Source organism: Sander vitreus, chromosome 11 (assembly GCF_031162955.1).
Source record: "Sander vitreus isolate 19-12246 chromosome 11, sanVit1, whole genome shotgun sequence".
NCBI lineage: Eukaryota > Metazoa > Chordata > Actinopteri > Perciformes > Percidae > Sander > Sander vitreus.
Genome location: NC_135865.1, coordinates 5,964,411 through 5,986,951, shown reverse-complemented (window position 1 = coordinate 5,986,951; position 22,541 = coordinate 5,964,411). Strand labels below are relative to the sequence as shown.

At 40.2% G+C, this 22,541-nt stretch overlaps 1 protein-coding gene across 3 annotated transcripts in view; it reads left to right on the top strand.

Moving 5' to 3' along the window:
* Positions 1 to 22,541, top strand: part of col18a1a (collagen type XVIII alpha 1 chain a) — a 98,664-nt gene that overhangs the window by 29,554 nt on the left and 46,569 nt on the right. For 2 of the 3 annotated variants that reach the window (XM_078263216.1, XM_078263215.1), the window contains exons 1-2: positions 9,220 to 9,686; positions 20,108 to 20,649. In XM_078263216.1, coding sequence (XP_078119342.1) covers positions 9,338 to 9,686; positions 20,108 to 20,649 — 891 coding nt within the window. In that variant the 5' untranslated portion in view covers positions 9,220 to 9,337. Of the gene's footprint in view, positions 1 to 9,219; positions 9,687 to 20,107; positions 20,650 to 22,541 lie in introns of those variants that run through there. The other variant, XM_078263217.1, reaches the window with a different exon arrangement.

The following is a 22,541-nucleotide window of genomic DNA, read 5'->3' as shown; positions in this document are numbered from 1 at the left end:
AACCTGCATAATTGGTGTAAATCCCCTCACCAATGTAGATATTCTGTGTATTTTTGGCACAAAGATGAAAATCTGCTTTGGGTTATTTGCTTGAGTGAAAAAGAGGTTTACTTTGGCAGCGGTGATAATTCTATAATCTATCCATATGTCTTCTCATGCGCTATCAAATGTCAAAGTCTTTAAGGACGTAATCGTCGAGTCCCATCGTTCAGGAAACCTGATAACTGTGAACACATGTCTGTGGTTTTTCTTTGTGCTGTGACATCAACATGTCAGGTGTTGAGAGTTTTGCCGGAGGCTTGGCTACCACATTGGTGTAGCTGATGAAAATAATCCCCTTGTAATTAGATTATTTTATTAAACATTGTGTAATACAGCCATATCCTTTTACCTCCCAACTACAAACAACCGTGCACAAGCAAACGAATGCACGTTTTAGAGATTTTTTTCCTCCGCATTTTAAAGCACGTGCCTTATCTGCCATAATGTGCTGCTGCTGTTGACAGGCCTTATGGATATTGTGTTTGATTTTCCACAGGTGTGCTTTTGTTAGGGGAGCACCACCCGTCTTGTAAGGTTTGCCTTTTGTGCAGCAGCGAGGATGTAGGACAGCATGTCAAAGAGCAGTGGATTTTACTGATCATTGTGAAGGTGTTATATTATTAACCTCTTGTTCTTCAGGAGACAATACAGCCATCTATACTTGGAGTAAACTGTTTGCATTGGGCCGCTCCGTGGGATTAAAAAACAAAACAACCACATTCTATTGTGGTTGCTTTTGAAATGTAGTTTAAGATTAGTGCTGCAACTACCGATTCTCTATTAATCTGTCGATTCTTTTCTTGATTAATTGGTTAGTCGTTTGTTCTATAAAATGTCAGAAAATGGTGAAAAATGTCAGTCTGTGCTTTCTAAAGCCCAAGATAACATCTTCAAATGTCTTGTTTTGTCCAAAACTCAACGACATTCAGTTTACTGTCATAGAAAAGTGAAGAAACCAGAGAATATTCACATTTTAAAAAGCTGAAATCAGGGAAATTTGTACTTTTTTTTTTTTAATTTAATGTAATTTTTTATTAAAAAATGACTCGGACCGATTAGTCCCTCATCAAAATAGTTGACAACTAATAGATTAATCAATTAATCTTTGCAGCTCTATTTACGATAAATCACTTTATAATAGTCAACTGAGGCAAGGCTCTGTGATTAACACAGTACAGTACGTCACCCTATTGTGCATTTGACTGCATCCAGTTGTGGCTCACATTGTGGACAGTAGAGGGAACTATTTCCCCACTGCACCTCACTACTCTGGGATGTGAAGTGATACTCCAGGCTCCTGGATACATCCCAGCACCATCAGATTTTCCTAGCCTGCTGCGTATTGCTTGTCACGCAGCTGTAGTCCTCTGTTTAGTATGTAAGTCTGTGATAAAGATTTTGTATCCCAAGGGCTCTGCAGAACAGTGGGGATATTCTTCCTTTCCAACATTACTAGAAAACACCTCCTAACACCGTTGAAAGACAGCAGTGACAAACTGATTGTGGGCAAACTCTCGACAAACCTCTATAAACCAGCCACACGACTTTTAAATGTCAAAGTGTACAATAGTAGTCTTTCTGAGCCAACACACATTTACATGTAAACATCTGTTAGAGTAATGTCCTCTGCAGTTTCAGCTCGCCGCCTCTGAAGAATCAATGCTGTGTCTGTCATTAGTTGAGGTAACGCATCACCCCCGCCCCCAAGGCATTGTGGGCCAATTACAGTTTAGACATTTCCGGATGCTCTGACAATTAGTTCAGCCATTACAGGTACAAGAAAGGTTTTCTTTTTTTTCTTCTTTTTTTTTTTTCTAAGGGTGTCAGCAAGGCAGTTGGTTTTCAATCTCTAGGTACTTTTCTGCATCACATCTCTTTTTATGTTATAAGTTAAAACCTAATAAGATAATTCCTTTAATCAGTGTAATATTATTCAGAAAGCCACATTGCCTTTTGATAAAGCTAAGAGAGTGAAACTGGAATTTCCTGTTAAATGCCTTTTAATACAATTTGAAAAAAACAGGTCCATCTTAGTAGCTATGCGACTGTGAGTTTTTAGTTTTTTACATAAATTGATGTAAAGTATTTCTCTGGTTTGCTGCTGCATGGGTAGCAGTTCCCAAAACGTACATGTTTCATGTCTGATTAAGAATCAACAAAGGAACTAATCACTCATTGGTCACCAGTGTTTCAAACTAAGTGGAATTCATAGTTCAGGGTACAATGTATGTGAATGACAGCCATCTGGCTTTGATCTGCCCCGCTAGATAGGTGATGTTTACTGAGAAAATTATATTTCTAAATTGCATTAAAGGTAGTCAAACATCTGTCACCTATACAGTACCTCTTTCCTATACTGTAACTGTTGTTTAGGCCCCACAGGCTACATATTCTCCTGTTGTTGTGGAATGTGTCTTATTCAGAGTGACAGACGAGCTGTTTCTGCTTGCCTGAGCAGGACTGTGAGGAACCCTGCAGGGCTCTGTCTGCCTGGCTGTCTCTTTCTACAAGATACTGGATTGGAGACGCTTGAAAGATGCAACCTAGTCTAGGTGGGAGTTTTTCCTAAGCCGACGCAAGGGTCAAAAAGAACAGAGGGTGTTGTATGCTGTACAGATTGTTAAACCCCCAAGGCAAATTTGTGAATTGTGAAATTGGGCTGCTTAAATAAACTTGACTTAACTATCAGTCTCTAAAGCAGTCGGTAGTTTTTACTGCTTTTCAAGAAAACATTGCGCTTACTGTATATTCAGGATCTACCGGGATTTGATTGGACTGTATTCAGAACTCAGTGCTTAATTTGCCATTTGCTTAGTTTTCAAGCTCCCTTTCATTTTAGTTTAGGTTAGTTACTAATCGAGACTTTTGTGAAACAAGTTATATCACTGTTGGCACTGAGAGTGATGATGAATGACATAAACCATTGATTGATTTCCTTTTGAACGGGAACACCACTTAGTTACACTTTGATTCAGTCTTTGATCAATACTTATTACAATTCCATTAGCTCTCCAAACATAAAAAAACGGAGGACTAATGGCACTTTCGGGATGCCTTTGGCATTCACTGTAGGTTTTCTCATTCATTAGGGTACGAGGGCTTTTACTTTTATAATAAAAAATCAAATCCTGACTGGTAATTAATTCATATTAACTGGAACACAACCCACATAGTCTAAACTAGAGTAACATTCAAACATTGATTGACGGTGTCTCTGCTGTGTTACTTGATTAGCAGGTTAAAATGCAGCTGTATACAGCCTTAACTTTATCCACAATTTTTCCATTGTTTTTAATCCCATAAAAACAATCCACCAGTGGTGTGTTGAACAATGGGGCAGACTGACAGTACATTTTAGGAACACCCCTTTCTGTAGTACTTATACACTGTGAACTTTGAATTCAAAAAGATGATTACAGATTACTTATTGTTAAGGCTTTACACCGGACTACCTGATTCATATTTCTTCTTTTAATGTCCACACCAATACAGGCCTTTGTGTAGTTTGCCCTAGTGTTGTAGTTTGAATGCACTCTTCTAAAGTTTTTAGCTAGTCTGTAGCTCTTCTGTAGACTAGTTATACATATTATAGAACAGTTATCATGGTATGAAATAGGAGGCATTTACATTGCAGGCAAAGCAACTGACTCACAACCTGCTCCTGCATGCCACTCCAGGACTGTGATAAGTCTCTATTTGTGGGAAACGGGACCCCTTTCCCTCCTAATCTGATAGCTATGACCTTCTGACCCCCAGTTAGCCAACCCCCACCTCTCATTATCTGGCTGTCTCACACAGTCAGTGACACACATTCACTGCTTGGAGATCTAAGAGATGTGAGAGAAGATGTCATTTTAATTAGGCGTTTCATTCAGGCATGGCATTTGTCCTGTGTAGAGTGGCAGTATTGAAGCACTATATATGTTTCACAGCTCAATATGCTGCTGTTGAGCTGAATTACGTTTAACCTGATGACTTACATGTATACTGCTGATATGTAGAGCTCAAACTTTGTTTTCTGAGTCTCACACAAAAGCAGTTTCTCCTGCACTCTCAGCACAGGATCAGTGACTATCTGGTGCCACCCTGCTTGCCATCTAGCAAGTCTAACCTTTACTCAATAGAAAGTCAGTCAAGTTTTCATTGTGGGACACACCGTATATTACACTAATTCCCATGAGACTGGAACAGCTAGGGTACATGACCACAAATTGCTAATTGTGCTTTCAAAAGAGGGGATAAAAGGGGAGAATGCACTTGGTTTTCAAGAGTCACAGCAGGCTTTAAATTTAACTCGAAAGCCGTTGAATAGTCCCTTCACTGTACAGTAATTCACCGCTCTGTTGCAACCTGTTGCTCAGGGATACTAGATCAGATGAGAGAGGTTCTATTTTTGCTAACTGGAAAATTCAGCATGCACAGTGTTGAAGATAATCAGATGATGGTATTTCAGGCATTCCCTCGTGTTTTTATTTCTGTGGTCGAATTGAGTTATGTTTACACTGCTGTTGAGCTGTGACATGTTGTGTGTGTGTGTGTGTGTGTGTGTGTGTGTGTGTGTGTGTGTGTGAGCGTGAGCCATATGTTCACTATAGTTTGTTTCTGTTTACACTGTTGCTCAGCTGTGACATGCTGTGCGACTGCAGCCCGTGTGTGTGCGCGCGCACACGTATTTCAACCATATGTGGGCTCGTTCGTGAGTGTCTGTGGACATCCTAATTTGTGTGTCATTTAAAACTCCCAGCTCTGAGTGCCTCGGAGCTTAACGCTTGTATAACCAGTGAGACGGTGACCACACCATGACTCACAGCGGGAGGTCAACGACACCACTTGCTGAAATAACATCAGTGAAGGTGCAAGGGGAGGGGAGGGGAGAGGGGGCTGTCAAAAGGCCCTTTAGCTGCTCCAAGGGCTACAGAAAATAGAGCTTCACGTTTTATGTATTGTCAACCTGCATTGTAACGTGCATCTGGTTTCATGCCTCCCTGTTTGTACAGCAGTTGCTATTCAGGTCAAAATGTCTTGCTGTTGAGTGTTGCCTTGCAGTAGAACCCTTAATGCCTGTAAAGCCTTCACATGTTAAAGGTGCAAACCTTTAAGTGCTAATGATGCAATTAACTCACGATTCAATGCGATTTTAAGTTCACAATACGATTTTCTCACCATTTTTTTTAACAGGAGCTGCTGACTGAAAAACATGACTTTATTTATATTAACTGTGCAAAACAACAGATGTTACATATTACATCTTTAAAGCAAATCCAACATCAACATAACTAAACAAATTGAACACTCATGTTTCATTCATGTGTTAGTTGTTTTAAGAAGTTAAGTGACAGTTCAAGTTTTTACTGTAGTTAACACAGAGAATGTTTTATGTAGGTTTACATATACTCTCTCTCTTTCCAGTGCCAGTTGTGTATGAGATTGTGTTGCACACATATGGCCTCGTATTCTTAAATTATTCACAAAAGCTATATTTAACCCTGATGAAATTGGCACCCTGCTTTATGTTGATAAGTTGATATCTGAATGACAGTTTGGCATAAACTACTGCTGTGCAGTGACGGATAATTGGACGCCTTTGGCCTCTCGTGGATTATGTTCAGCGGGTTTTTGTTGGTGTTGTAATTAGCCGATCATTCATCCTCCCATTGATGGTCTCAGCCCACAGACTCATTCCTGGTCTTAGGTTTCACTCTTTTGTCTGTGCAATGTGAGGACAGACACTGGGGAGGCATGGAATTTCAGTTCATCCCCTGCTCAAACATCTCAGGATTTCACAGGTCGCAGTCATTACAGACATTTCTAAGGGAAACCACTTTGCAATATCTACACAGTCATTCAATAAAGGCGTTTCTTTACAGAAAAGAACGAGAGATATACAGTATTCATGGCAAAACCAAAGCACGTATTGGGTCACATCACCAAAATCATTAAAAACATCTCCTGGTATTGAGCCGTAGGGATAGTCTTGGTTTTATCGGCTGCTAAGATTTCTGCCAACATCCAAATACAATGGAAGTGAATGGAATTCCATCAGTGGTGCCAAAAGCACTGAAAGATTACATTATTTTTTTATCTGGGTAACTGACCCTTTAGATTACTAGATCCCTGCTGAGATTATGAGATTATACTGTTGTCAAGTAAGATGTTTTTCTTACTAATCATATGAGATCTTATTTTAGCCATGTGCATTTAATATCAACATTGGTTACAAATATCAATGTCACTTTTACAAATACATTTTTGAACATAGTCATGACATTCCATTTCATTGACAATAATTGCCCAGATGTTGCTATCTGTCAACAAAATTCTACTTGTTAATCCCACCAATAGTTTTTTTTTTTTTGTCACAGGACTGGTTATGTGACATGTTTTATTCCCCCATAAAAAATGTATCATCAGCAAGTACAGTGGATGTGTTCCTTTATTTAGTCTCCTTTCTATCTTCGACATACAGCACAGTGCAAACTTTTTAACCAGTCTTACTGTAATTACCTGTTCTAATTACAAATGTCACTCTTGAAAACAGGAAATCTTCTGGCCATGTTGTCTTTATGACGCTTGCAGCCTGTACTCTATACTGGCAGCAGTAGACATTAAAGGGATGTTGAAAAGAGGGACTTTTGACAAAGTTCAGGGTATGTTATGATATCTGCAGATTATCTGTGCTGACGAAACTGTCATTTCAAAAGCGCAAAAGTACTACATTCATTAAGGGCAATTTTGTCGTTTTCTTGTCAGGTTTTGTTCCTCAAGTAAGCAGACTGTTTGCTAGTTCTAAGGTGTCATGGTGTATATGCTTGGCCACCCAAGTCTTTTGGCAAGTTTCCCATTTTTAAAGTGTGTATGAACATTTTTAAACTGTAATATCTTTTATCTTTTGCGGTCTTACAAAAACATCTTCAGGCTAATTCATTGTCATCTTTGGAATAATACCAAACCATTGGAGTCTTATTCTCTCTCAGACGATGTTTTCTTTTTCTGGATTCTGTGAGTCATTAGGATTTGGCATCTTGTGTAGGTACAAGAACGTAAACGGGACAAGATAAAAGAGCAAGTCATGCTGGTGGGACTCCCCACAGGAGATGTAAAGTGTAGAACAGTAAAGGCACCTCTGCTGTCATTAAATTACAGCTAACCTATACAATAATGCAATAAAGTCCATCAGAGGGGTAGAGCTGATGTTTAAGGCTAATCATTACCTAGCACAAGACATAGGTAATACTAAGTCCCTACTATAAACATTGTTTATTTTGGTTACACACTGACTAAAGATTACTTTGATCACTGAGTTTGTCTACAAGGTGGCTTGTAGCTGATAATACAGCAGCAGTCCAGCTTTTAATGGTTCCTCAAATATTAAAAGTGATGGACCTCTTCCATAGCATGAGAGAATGTTTCCCACAGAAAGTTGTCATTCTTCATTTTTTTTCTCAAGCAACTGCAATAATTAAATTGTCCATTTTTGACAGTTTTAGGAGTGATAACTTCTTCTTGCCTAGAGGGTCAAGTAATCTAAACATTCACGGTAATCATGCTGCAACTAGCCTCTTAGAATTTGCTACTGAACTGAGGATAGAAAGCCTTAGATCGTCTATTCTTGGGGTTCTTTATACATTATTTGGCAAATACACTTTTTTTGTTCCTTGAAGGAACAAATGTTCTTGTAAATAAAAGTCAGACACCAGACAATCACAAGTCCCTTAGTCATATTTGGCCAAAAGGAAGCTGCTTTTCATATGACTACACACAATCTTTTCTTTCATTGAAATTTTCATCAGGCCAGAAAGTGCAAAATAGCTTAACCTTGTGATAAATACGTGACCTATAAGTGAGTTTATTTCTTGAAATAGGTTGCAGTTAACTAATCTTTGTAGGTTTTGTTCGCTGTATACATGACATGTTGATGAAGGCTGCATTCATTCTTTATGTGCCCACTTTTTAGGCTTTTCATTTTGCAAGTTGTAAATATTTTCCATCTTACTTTTTTATATATTTGGTGTTTACCCTCCCCCTTTGCTAGACCAAACAAACATAATCTTGCAGACAGGGGTCAGGTGGATCATCAGTGACCCCAGACCATGACGGAGAACTAGAGGATAAAGTAGTAAAGCTTGTGTCAAGACATTTATGCATCTAAACATAGGCGTCTGTAACTTTTTTATATGGATGGTTGCATGCTGTGCAAAAATGACCAGAGTTTCTTTCTACAGCAAATGAGGTTACATGCACAGAATGCCTGCCTTTATTTTAAACCCTGGTACTATTAGAGAGACACTTGCACAAACCTCATGTTCCTTTTATCACTAATCTCCCATTAGCAGATGTTGAGGGTCTCTGTCAACTGATCACATAGGCAGTATGAGAAACCAGTCTAAACAAGAAAGTGAGGCCTGGATTACTGTGTAACCACAGAGCACTAAAAAGGGGGGTTTAACTAAATTGAACAATAGAGAATAAGCTGATGAATTTGCATGTAATTTTTTTGGAATTTGACACTGTCTTGATCTAAATGTAAGACAAATTTCTTTCAAACTTTCACTGATTCCAGTGGATTGAATTTACATTTGCTGGATTTTAGTTGTGTTGTTTAGATATATTTTACCATTATCCCATAGAATAATACTATTACTGCAATAAGATATCGTTGTTATATATTTAAACATGTTAACATATCACAACAGCATCTTTGCGGGGTAATTGGTTGCATAATTGCAGTTGAGCCAGACTAATGGAGGGAATTTAGCACAGCTCCTTACATTTCAAACCTTCACCACAAAATAGCATTCACTTCTTTTAGTTGAGTTTGGCAAATCACAACCTTTGCTCCCACTGTAGTTTCACGCAGTTTAAAGTTTTTTTAAAACCATCGTTGTAGTTTTCCAATTATTATGCTTTAACAAAGAGAACAGGTCAAGGGGAACAAATTGTCTCTCTCTGTAAAACACTAAAAGCATCGGTATTGCACACTGAAAGGCAAAGCTGCCGTAATTCTAAGGTATCACTCAGCAGGAGAAATTGCTTTTCACTGCTGTGACAAAAGGAGGAGGAAGGAGGAGTTAGGAGAGGAAATGCCAGGGCAGCCAATACGGAGCACACCTCCTCCTGCTCTCCCCCCTTTTCTCTTTTGAATGGGGCACTCCTCTTCACTTTTCCTCTAGGCCTAGTGGAGTTTGTCTGGAGTCAGAGCTGGAAAGTGTGTGAGGAGTGTAGTGGCACTGTGGACATGTCACAGTTCACTCTGGGAGCCTGATAAAGCGGGTGGACGTGGTCAAGACCTGATATTATGCCCAAGATGAGGACCCAGTTTGGAGTTTTGTTTTTGTTCACCCTGTGTGTGGTCTACTCTGATGCTTGGTTCTGGGCCTGGACTGGTACTACAACTTTGCCCCCAACAGTGGACCATGAGGGGTCTGGCAGTCCAGCAGGTAGTGGAGAACCACCATCAGAGAATATTGCTAGGGTTGGAGCGGAGATCATTGATGAGGAACATGGGATGCAAAAGGTTGTGCAGACTTGGGATGAGACCACTGAGGGACCTCGACTGACCACTCTAATACCTACAACACAACCAGAGAACAAACGTGCATCAGAAAAGGGAACAACAGGGATTTCATCACGCATACTTAAATCTGGTAATGGCACATCTTCTCTTATGGGTATGGCTTCTGGAGGATCTGATCATTTAAGTTTTACAGGAGATGTTTCAGGACTTGGATCTGGGCTTGAGTCTGAATTGGCTTCAAGCTCTGGGTTAGGTCTTTGGTCTGGCTCTGGAATCACAGCTGAATCTGAATTTGCAACAGGATCTGAAACTAGCTGGGGATCTGGATTTGAAACACAGGGGTTTTCTGAGGAAAATCAACTAGTAATGACCACTGATCATAGGGGGTTAGATAGTGGAGGCAGTGTAGCATCCCATACAAATGAGCTGACATTGAACTTTCAAAAGAGTAACAGAACAGATGAGGGCCATAATCTTGGTAGCACAAAATCAGAGCAAAATTTTGATTTATCTGGCGACACCCCCAATAACACAAGAGGATATAGAAAACTTAACAGTAGCTATAATTGGAATGCTAATGACTTAAATTTGACAAAGTATTCTCATGAAAACTCTACCCCAGAAGATTTACTAACCCAAAGTGTAGGCAACAACTTGGTAGAGACTACCCAGGTACCTAAGGACAACCAACTAGTGGATGCTTCTCAGTTATCAGCTGGTGAATTAACAGCTAACCAGGAAGCTGTACTTAACCAAGTATCACAGACTACACAAGTTTCATTTGTTAGCCAGGCACCTTCTACAACCCAAACACCCAGAACTAATAGCCAAAAAACGTTAATTACCCAAGCACAAACAGCTAGCGAGAGACCAGACACTACCTTAAAACCCATTGCTGCCCAACCTCAAGTACCCAGTCAAGCATCGGTGACCAGCCAAATTGATCACATCTTAGATGCTACTCAGACATCAGTAAGTGAGCCTAGCCAAGCAACCTTAATTAGCCCGACATCTGTAGGTAGGTTGGCACCAGCTGAGAGCCACACAGAAGTAGCTAAATCAGCTCTAATCGCAGAATCCCCTCAATGCTTGTTGCTAGATACTGCTCTCCCTTTCTGCTCCTCCATGGTTGGGGAAAGGTTTGTTGTGCCCAATTACCTCAACCAAACCACTGTGGAGGAAGTCCAGGTACTCCTAAATGAATGGGCATGGCTGTTGAAGTCACCTTGCCACCATAGTTTGGAGTGGTTTTTCTGCCTTCTGTTGGTACCAAAGTGTGGCTCTCTGGTGACGCTGCCAGTGTTGCCTTGCCGGAGTTTCTGCGAAGTCTTGCGGGACAGTTGCTGGACACTCCTGGATGAGGGACGCCTCCCTTTGGAGTGCCACACTCTACCAGACGAGGAGGATGATGGGTATACGTGCTTGTCAGTTAGTAACCAGAAAGGTAATAACTGGTTCAAATGAATCCTAGTTTTGGGATTCATTTTGAACCAGTTTTCAGTATCCCTACTCCCCAGTTTGTCTGGTGTTTCCTCCCACTACCCAATACTCGATACCCACCCAAAAAATTGACATTTATCCCTGATGGCGCCGTCAAAGACATTAACAATATCTTGATTCCCATGCACAGCAACATAATTTAGAAGAATAATAAGCATGCTTCAAGTTTGTTAGTCCTGTTGTTAAAAGGTAAGAACTCCTGGCTACAGCCTAACAAGCATGGTGCCAGCCCTCCTTACAGTGCTGCATGTATGTGTTTCCCTTGTCCTTTGGATCGCATGTGAATTACTACTTGAAGGTCATTATAACACACACACACACACACACACACACACACACACAAAACCAATTGATGTGTATTTCCTGTAAGTTATTCATTCAACGGGATATTTAGCTGAGACAAACACTACAGGGTTTAGTAAGTTCTGTCTATCCTATCTTGCAATGCAACTACAGATTGTAGTAACATTAGAAAACTCAACTATGTAAAAACACATTTTATGTTTCCACAGATAATTATTTATACGGAATAAAGTACTAATCAAATAGTATTTTTTTTCTGCCTTGGGCATGTTTTTATTAGCCTTAATACATCTGAAATTGCATAGGACAGAGGCACGTCTTCTGTAAACGACTTATGCATGAAACACTAGATAATTTGGCATGTAGAATTGCATGTCTCTTTTGACAGCAGGTGACTTGCAGACAGCTTGATGTGCATTTGTCTTTTCAGGAATGGACAGATTAGGTTGTCATGCATGGGAAGTTGTCATGCTTGCATCAATGGTTTTCAGTGGGATGTCACGACGTTGACAACTGTGCTAGGCAAAAGTATTTATCACAGCTGGAAAGTTGCCGTAGTCAGGTACAACATTTTTAACGGGTGAATGCATTTAGATTCAGTATGGCATGTCAAATACCAAAACAGTTCATTTTGTTCTTTGAAATGTCTCTTTCAAAGCAGTCTTAGAGATGAAGGGTTACATTTCAGCAATGTTCTTCAAATTCCAGCAAACAAGTAGTAATATGGTAGTTTATGGTTAAATTGGTTGATGAAATAACCCTAAACCTTCATGGGACCAGTGTGCATTTGAGTATTTTCTCCAGGGCTAACGAGTACAATGCATACCCCTGGTATACGATGGAGAAAACAACTCGGATGTTCAGTGAGTGTGGATTCATCCTGTATTCTTAGTTCTGTATCAAACAGTTTAATATGAGAAAATCTGTTTCTGTGAGCAAGCTGAGCCTCGAATTAGGAACGTCTTGAACTGCTTTGACTGGGCTACTGTCCTGCCTTCCACTTTAACTTCGTATCAATGGGAGTTGCTGTGTCTTTTTACAGCGTCACTATCTTTCTGACAGCTTGCTTAATTGACAGACATGAGTGGACTAGATGTCTCTGGTTTCAGGATTAAGTGATTCATCTGGGTCCAAATAGATTAGCATGTGTTTACATTGTCTACCTTTCTATGTGTTGGTGGGGTGCAAGGCAGTGCTGTGGTTTTCTACATCAGGGGGGGTTAGGGTAAGGTTTTATATGTAGTCTTGTTGTAAATGCCACAGATGTCTAGTGGTAGCTTTTTTGGTTCTTACTGCATAGCTTTACACTTCCATTGTTTGATGCAAGTATAAAGTAAGGTGTTCCAAATTTGTGTTTGGGAAAGCAAAGAAAACAAAAAATGATATAGATATATGTAGTGGCTTCTACACACAGCAGCCCTGACATTGCTATTTGCAACCTAAGGCAATTGAAAAAGTATGATCTTGTTGCCATTTTTACAACCCGAGGACAGCTTTTATAGGCTCTCCAGAAGCTGGTTCACCACTAACATGAGCGTGTTGGTTGTCACCTGTTAAAGTAGCTTCAAGTTATCACTGGAGTGCTTTCAGTCACTCTAAATCATTTATGGACAGACAGAAAACCACCACAGTTACGACCATCTGGTACCACTCATTCAAACACAGCAATCTTAAAAATCTACTAATGGACACTTTGTTGGAGTGAGGCTGAATAGACTTGATGTAAGAAATAACTTTACTATTGACTTACTTCTGTCCCTGTGAGGTGTCTTTGGCCCCACACCCTGATCATACTGGTAAATGTTTAAAAGTAGTTAACATGTTGGTGGGCTTTGGTTTAAAACAAAATGAGGTCAAGATAATGTGTTACAAAGCTCTGTAAATGTGTGCCCTGCAGCCCAGAATGCCTTTGCCAGTTTATTAGCCCAAAAACTTTATCTTGGGCTTTTTTTCTACTGCATCCACCCACTTACGAGTCCTTTTTGACCTCCTAAATTCACTGATCAGAACCCCTACTATGCAGTGTCTGGGAAGCTTCAGACACTTTTCAATATCTGCAGCTCTCTTTGCTTGATGTGTGGGAAGAGGGCACTCATATTCTCCTTAATACCACCCCACTCCTACATCATTTAACTATGACCTGTCAAACAAGAATGTCTCATGATATACTTGCATCTTTTTGAGTCGGTATTTCAGATGGAATTAAAGTTGAGGGCTGTCAGCATGGGGCAAGAAATCCAATGAAACAGTTTACACACTAAAATATGGCCTATATATGTGTGTATATGGGAGATTACTGTGGGAAGATTGCAGAGATATCATTGTGTGCATGGAAACATTGTATGAAATCTGTCAGATGTGATCCTTCTACCACGGGGGGGGGGGGGCAGCGGCGGCTACCCCTGTGGGAAGTCAGGATTGTTAGGGCACAATAGCCCTTTTAATGATGTTTTTCCATGGTTACCAGTCTCCTGCTTGAAAGATGAGTCATTCATATCAGTGTCTAGAGGTCAACCTCAATTTATTTTTGTTAGTTCTATATCCTGTATGAGGGCCTCCATTACCCTCAGTCAGTCAGTAAGTTCAGGCTGTTTAATTGAAACTGAAGTGATCCATGTCCCTGGTCACCTTTGTCTAAAAACATGAAAATGATGTGTTCCTGTTAATATATAAGCTGCTCTTTTGGTGGCATCTGTGTAGTTTTTGTTGTCTAGCTTGTACACCCTTTTGGTGGTCTGACAATGATTTGTAGCACCATAGTTCCATTGAGCAGAGATTGATATTGTATCTCATGACAGGAAGGCCCAAAGCTGGCTCCAGTTCTTCAGTGTGCTGCTTGCCAGGGAATCATTTTGAGTTCGCTCTCAGGAGGGTTCCAATTATGGGCACAGTGTAGTCTGACTTCCTTGCTGCCAGAAACTCATTGCCCCCTCTGGTTTGTGTTGCACCGGTACAAAATGAGAAGTGATGAGGCAGTGTTGCAAAACACAGTACTGAACAGGGATGTCTCGAGCTGGATAATAGCCCAATTTTGACACTCAAGTGTTTTAACAGATTCTAAAGGAGAGTGGTGCTGTCTCAGAACTATGAATGAGCTCTAAACCTATTTAGAAGCATTTCAGCTCTTCCTCTGTGAATATCATACATACTTTTTTTTTTATTCCAGAGTTCCAAAAAGACCTATTCATGAAGCTAGCAGTATGTGGCAGGGGGTTGGTTTACACCCTGAATGTTGCTTCAAAAATTGGTTGCTTACAGGTAGAGAACTTAAACAGTATCATATTACTCCTTCCCCAAAGAGTAAAGTACCCAGCTTGTGGTAGGCCCATCTTCCTTTTTGTGGTTTGAGAATTACAGCTCAGTCTTCAGGGCGAGCAAACATGACATTTCCTTCCTGAACTGTGATGTGGTTTTCGGTTTAATATCTTTTTCCAAGCATTCTGCATCATCAGGTTGAAGATACCACAACATTTGCCCAGAGGTTCACAGAATATCCTTTGGAGAAAGAGACGACAATTTATTCATGGTTTTATATGTATGTATGCCCTTTTTTTCATTTATTTTTCAATGTAGTGACATATTAGATCATACGCCATGTAGTGGAACCTGATTTTGGTAATAGAACTATTGGATAGTAATTACATATATATTATGTTATAGTCTAGGGCATAATTTCCACTTTTCAAAATCCACTTTCAAATTAATTTGATATTTTATTTATGAGTCTCAGTGATCAGCTCCTATTTTAAACAATAAAGAAAGTAAAAGACATTTTTTATGTTCTTTTTTACTTATACATAGTTAAGTACTATTCTTTCTGGAAGAATTTATCATTGATTGATGATCAACTGAATTATTTCCTGGATTGTGTATCACAATAGTTCCTAAATGTATGTAGAAATGCAGGAAATGGGATTCAAATTGAAAACATTTTTGTCAGAGGACCCCGGCCCAGACCCGTTTTGTGTCTCTCCCCCACACACACACACACACACACACACACACACACACACACACACACACACACACGTTGCAATCTAAAGTTAAACCCTTGGTTATAGTTATAGAGTATGTAAATTCCAGTAACCATGGTACCATATCTCCTTCCACAAGGGCTGCTGTGTGTATAAGTGCACCACCCGTGTGTATCAATGAGCTTACATTCTCTTCAGCAACAACATGGACATTTAAAGGTAAAATGTATTTGTCATAGTAAAATTAATCACAGTATCTTTGCCAGATAAAATGGATTCCACCAAGTACTTGACATTGATATAACATGATAAGCATTACAATGACTCCCTTTAGTCCTCTAAGCAGCCAGACATGCATTTAAAAATAACTAAGATCAAACAGGGATCAAATAAGCAGAAAGTAAACACAGCCACCATATCGTGTGACCAAAGTTAATTTACTTCACTTTTAAATCAATTGGTGAACAAGCACGACATGTATAGTTTATGCGGCAAATGCATAAACATTGTAGACATTTTCTTTTTTTTTTTAACAATAATGGAAAGTAATTTATACGTCTCCAGAGGTGAACTCTGACACTCCAAACACAGGGCAGGCCACTAACCAGCTTTTTTTGCAGAGTGAGGGGAAGAGATCATTGGCCTTGTCAGCAGGCCTCAAGGGATGTTTTAAATGGTGATGGAGTGTAGTCAGTGAAGCCGCAACGTTTTCTGGGACTGTCCAGATGTTTCAATGTTTTCCAGTGGATTAGTATAAAGGATCATGTACTTCCCAAAGCTGTGTATACAGCCTCACACTGTATATACAGCTTTATCAACGGGGTATCACAAACTCTGGTACCCTGGCCTGGAATGTAATAGTAAAAAAATAGAGCTGCGTTTCTGGTCAGTAAGCCGCCTTCTTGACAAGACAAACTTGGACCATGAACCCAGCACGGCTCCATTCATCAGCAGTCCTTTTTATATGCCCAATGGGCCTTGAAGCTGTCATTGGTTAACAAAAGCTGAAAAACCTGAATTGAGATTGCACTTAAAATGCCAATAGTGAACCTTTTGTACACCCAACAATTTTTAATCTCTAAGAATGAATGACTGGCTGGCCTTTTGCTGACAATGCAGGCACATTAAACAGGCTTCAGCAAAAGCATTCCTTTGCGAGCCTAAAGCAGGTTAAACCTTTTCATCAGCTTTAGATCCGCTCACGTAATTGTCTTCATTTACACTTCCAAGCTTTCTTTTTTTTCCATTACTGGCTTCTGGCACAATTGCATCAGGATCCTTTTTTAGATTTGTAGTGAGAGTGATCATTTTTGCATTTAGTGTTTGTACATCATCTGGTTCACATGGATGTTTCTTCATCTTTTAAGTTAATTCTGAACATCCAGTCCAAAAATGCGCACATCTGGTCTGTGTGAGTAATGACTAATAGGTGGGATGTTTCCCTAATGAGGGGTTTGGGAAGCTTGGAACGTCTGCACTGTGAGGAGGTCATTTGGCAAATGCATAAGATGAGCAGACGTTTGATTTCTAGGAGAAAGAGATGGTCATACATGCAGCATGTACTCTTATGTGCTAAGAGGGGAACCAGAATCTGTTTGAGAGATCTCACATTCCAATTTTTTACAGACCTTGAAGTTTAATTTGCATTCAGATCTGATATTTTTCATGACCAGCTGCTAATTTACAGTCAGCACATTGCATGTTTCTTGCACATCATTGAAGAAAGTGAATTGCAGGCATTTTTCAGTATAAATGTTGTCATTCAGAGAAAAAAAGGGATACGATAAACGCTCAGTTATGGAGTGTTTCTGCTTCATAAATAGCCCTCATATCAACGTCAGCACCCGTAGCCTGAAAGTTATAAAATTAAAATGGCTTGCTTTACCGCGTAATGAATTTTACCACTGGATCACGACAAAAGTGTTGCCTTTTTCAACCCTACTCTGGCAGAGATTGTGCACAAAAGAGGGAGCTAGGTTCAGACATGTGAGCACAGGCCCACTGAAGAGACCCTCGAGGTTTCTCATTCTGACTATATCAGACTTAACATCTGGTTGGCCTGGTGCAATTGACTTTGTTGTTAAGTGCCATTCATGCAGCAGTCAAGGACTCACAGTCTACCTGAGGGGCTCTGAACCTGGGACTCTGTGTGTCTGTCTGTCATTTCATGGTAAACGTTTTCCAATTTAGGTAGAAAAAAATTTCTTTTATGCTAAAGGCCAGGTTTTAGGATTTTAAAAATTCAGAAAGATTTATCAAGGTTTTACCAAATGGCATGTAAGAGCAACATTGTCTTTTATAAGTAGATATTCTTTAGACAGATATTCAGCTATCCCTCTAAACCCTACTATTAACCTGGCCTTTTAGCATGCTATATTAGATATGTTTTTGGATTATCCAACAAGATGCTGTTTTGTTATTGACCCAAAGAGTAGCATTTGTACAGTCAACTAATGTATCTCACAGATTTGTTGAATACTCAAATCTGATTGGTCAAATACGGCATTCTACGGTTCTGTTATTTCTGAATTGCAGAGAGCTGCTATTGACGCTGTTCTGATCGTAGATTCTGGAGGACCATTTTTAAATTATTAAAACCAATTTTTTATTTAAATTGTTTGGGCATTTTCGTCCTTTATTTTGACAGGACAGATGAAGAACTGAAAAGGGAGCGAGAGGGGGAATGACATGCAGCAAAGGGCCGCAGGTCGGAGTAGAACCCGGGCCTGCTGCGTCGAGGAGTAAACCTCTATATGTGGGCGCCCTATTAACACCATTTCTAAATCAATATTTTGTAAGATAAGATGCTTTATTGTCATTGCATGTTAAACACAACAAAATTTGGTTTGGCAGCAATCCTCCTTATAAATATACATACTAATATATACAAACATATGCAATATATTGAACAACATATAGAAATATTAGAGTATATACAGTATATAAATGTATAGAGTTATATACTGTATAAAAATTACACTAAGTATATTTTAAATTACCGATTCAATATTTACAGACAGAACAAAACTGAGTGTATCTAACAAGTTGATAACAAGTGAGTCTATGCTTAGGAGCAGCTACACTGTAAGCTAACATGCTCACAATGACAATGATGATGCCTAATTTTGTGTCAAATTATTGATTTCTGTAGTCAGTAGCTAGTAGTGGATAATGTTGAGCGAGCGGGTCATTATTTCAAATGAAACCCCTTCAGGGTGATTACAAGACCTCTCCCAATTTGCAATAATGGCCCGCCTGCTGCTCTACATACACATACTGCATATCCCTTACTCACACATGCATCCTTTATATTATCTAAACATGCTTTTCCAGATATGGTTTATATTTTTGACAGGTCTCAATACTATAACTGCTTCATACATATTGATGACATGTACATATTAAAATGTGAAACCCATTATTTGAGGAATCTTTTCAGAAATGTCTATCTTATTGGTGCGGAGGGGAACTGCATAATTAACACTGGAAAGTAGTTAGTTAGTTATTGCTGTCCTGTTATAGTTTGACTGGGTTCTCCGTTAGCTCTGTCAGTTGTCGGATAGCGCGCAGAAAACTTCCGACCGGTGTTTGTGGTTGTGCAGCAGAAAGCAGGACCCCGGGTTCAGCTAAACACCTCGTGTGTTTAAGCTCTCAACAAAGCCAACGGCAGACCCCGCTGATCTCCAGCACTCGGGCCAGTGGGGAGGCTTTCAACCGCCCAATATTAGTCACCATGTGGTAAACCAAAGCATTTCTTCAAAGCGCCAGAAACTGCGTCAAGTGTTCTCCCAAAACAGTGATTTTCCTTTTAACGTGAGGAAACATTATTTTTGATCAAAGCAAAAAGGTCTAATGCTAGTAAAACATCTCCACCATGGTGTGAGTCAACACACATCGCTCTTTGTGTTCCTTGTATTTCCTAAACGCCTCCAATTATTATGCAGTGACCTCACCAGAGTCACCCAGGGTGATGGAAGAGTGAGCAAAGATATGCAAGAGGCCCAGCTGTTCGTCCCTCGGTGCCCCTGAGCTGGGACATTTAGCAGATGTCACACACGTTGGAAGAGCGTTTTGCTCTTTAGTGTCTTCAGTTATTTTATTTTGACTCAGATACTGAGAGCGCTAAATTGATCAATGTCTCAAGTCACATCTTCATGCACTGTATGCCTTTTGGATCTCCATTTGGATTAGGAAGTGCAGGTTTGACGTTCGCTGGTCTCGTCTTTGGAAAACAGGCCTTGCAATGTCTGCTAAAGTCATCTGCTTTCCTTAGTCTCATATGGCCTGTCCATTTGCCTTTTTATGGGGCATGCCGACCCTTTCCATATTTCGATCTAGAAGTTGCAACATGGTTTGTTTGTTTGTTTGTGGTCCCCTGAGCAGAGTCACTTTGCCAATGCTTCTCAAACACGCCCACAGCTTGTTTGGAAGCAGTTGTGGTAACTGTCCATCTACATTTAACGAAATGGGTCAATGTTACTTCACTTTTGAACAGGAATAATCTTTGACCAATTATGCTGTTGATTATTTTTGTTCTAGCACAACAAAGACTCATACTACAGTCCTATGCAAGTTACAGCAGTTGTTTCTGCACCCATCAGGCACATTCACTTTCAGCCCCCCCCACACACACACACACACACACACACACACACACACACACCCCCAGCAGCCTGGTCTAACATTATACCCTGCCATGCAGCCTTCCTTTCTAACTTCCAATATATTTGAATGTATATTGTAGCCTTACATTTGTTTTCTCTTCCCCATCTAGAACACAGTGGAGTCTCCCTGCTACAGCTGATTGGGGATCCTCCTCCTAATACGATCAGCCAGGTTTTCGGGCCCGACAACAGCCCTGGCTATGTCTTTGGCCCCGATGCCAACACAGGCCAGCTGGCCCGGGCCCACCTGCCCAGCCCCTTCTACCGAGATTTTGCCCTCATCTTCAATCTGAAACCCACCTCTGACAGGGGCGGCGTCATCTTCTCCGTCACAGACTCCGCACAGCAGATCATGTACGTGGGCGTTAAGCTGTCGGCCGTGCAGGGCAGCAACCAGAACGTCATCCTGTACTACACGGAGCCCGACTCCCAGCAGTCGTACGAGGCGGCCAGCTTCCGTGTGCCCTCCATGAGGGATACCTGGACCCGTTTTGCCATCGCTGTGAGGGACGACAAGGTGATGTTCTACCTCAACTGTGACACAGACCCTCAGGTGATGCGCCTCGAGAGGTCCCCGGACGAGATGGAGCTGGAGGCCGGTGCTGGGGTCTTTGTCGGCCAAGCTGGAGGAGCCGATCCTGAGAAGTTTCTGGTGCGTACGCAGGCTACGTCTGTCTTCAACAAAACAATATTCAGAAATGAAATCCAGAAATAAAATTATTTAAAAGCTATATGACATTTAAATATATACTGTATTTATTTTAAAAACTTTCATAGTAGATAGAATTATTTGCAGGACTTAATTCTTGTTTTGGAGTGGGGAGACTGCACATCTCACATCCCCAAACAATTTAGAACCAACACAAACTGTGAAGAGACAGGAATCCTGCTGCTGCTGCCTGAAGCACAGTGAAGTGTTTTGACTTTCCACAGTCAATCATGTGAAACATCTTGGCCGAATAACTCTCAAATGATTTGATTGCTCATAATTGGCCTACTCTGAACCCCAACACAAATGCCTAACCCTAACCCTAACCCACCATCTTTATGAGAGTAGTCTGCAAATAACTGGAAGACCTCACAGTTGGGATGTAATTACCATGAGTCATTTGACCGTTGTAAATCCCAGCAGTTGACCGCAACAACTGTTGACCTTTGCTGTTAAAGGGTTAAAGTAACTTACCCGCTGGCTTCCTGCACGGAGAAAACATGCAACTGCAGGTGAGTTATTTGCATGCATTCTGCCACTGACACTCTATTGCTTTAGTGATTTACATACTCGGGAGCATTACGTTCAGGCTGCAGGCAAAAGTGGCCCAAATCAGATTGTTTGTTTTTTTTTGGGGTCAAGTGACCAGGTCAGACTCCTTCAGAAGTAGTGTGAACACTCAAATCTTGCCCAGATCAAATTTTGTTCAGGCCACATTTTAAAAGGTCATGTGAACAGCCAAACAAAAAATCGGATCTGAGCAAAAAATCTGAATTAAGCATTGAGACTTGCGGTGTGAACGTAGCCTTAGAATCAGATATAAAAGATGGATCATTACATAGTTTTTTTTTATAAAGTGACACCTGAAAATACTACCCAGGTCCCATGTTGATGAGATATCGCTAATTCATGCATTTATTTTTTTATCTTAGAAAATAAGATATTTAAAAGACTTTTAGTGCCTTAGATAGAAGTTACTCAGTCACTTTTAATAGACGGCCCTGAAGCCATAAAGGCAGAGGCACTTTTGAATAACTTTACAGGTGAGCCAAAAAAAGGTTATATTGTTACATAATTAAAAAAAAAAAAGATATGTACACTACTTAATGTCAAAATTCCAAACGAGTACTTTCCATTTGGCTGCAAGCCCTTGTTTTTCCAGCTGAAACAGCTGTTACACTTGTTTACAACTTTTTTTTGTATTGCCATGTTTGAAGGCAGCTGCTTATTTAGTTGTTTTTTTGCCCATCTAAGTAGTGGTAGTCAGACATTTTGTCAGAATTTGGAAAAAAGGAACCTAACCCCGTTTATTCTTTTAGGAAATGTTGGCCATGTGCTGTTTGTTGACCCGAGCATGACCCTGAGCTAGAGAGGTCTTGCGAATTTAATTTCTCTAATCAAATCAAGACTTGGCGAGCTTCTTCGGCATTTAAACATTTACATTATGTATTTATAAAATGGACATTCCATTCTGAAGCAGGATTTGTTTTAGTGGATGTCCCTTTTTCGTCGTCATCCATCACTAGCAAAAACATGCTGCAGTGACAGTTTAGTCCTTCTCATGCATGGCATCTGCGATTTATTGTGAAGATCTAAAGCAATTTGTTCGAGAAAAAGACCATGACACATTCACTAAACACTGTAAAAAGCCTGTCTAGAGACAGGGTTTCAACGTCAAAGAGACTTTCCTTTTTATCTTCAAAGTTCTCAGGACATAAATTTGTGCTGGAGAGTCAACTTCAAATAACTCTGCAGCAGCAGAGAAACCACCTCTTCATTCAGAGCTAATGGCCCTTTGATGGGCACAGTCAGATAGCATTCATGCTACAGTATCT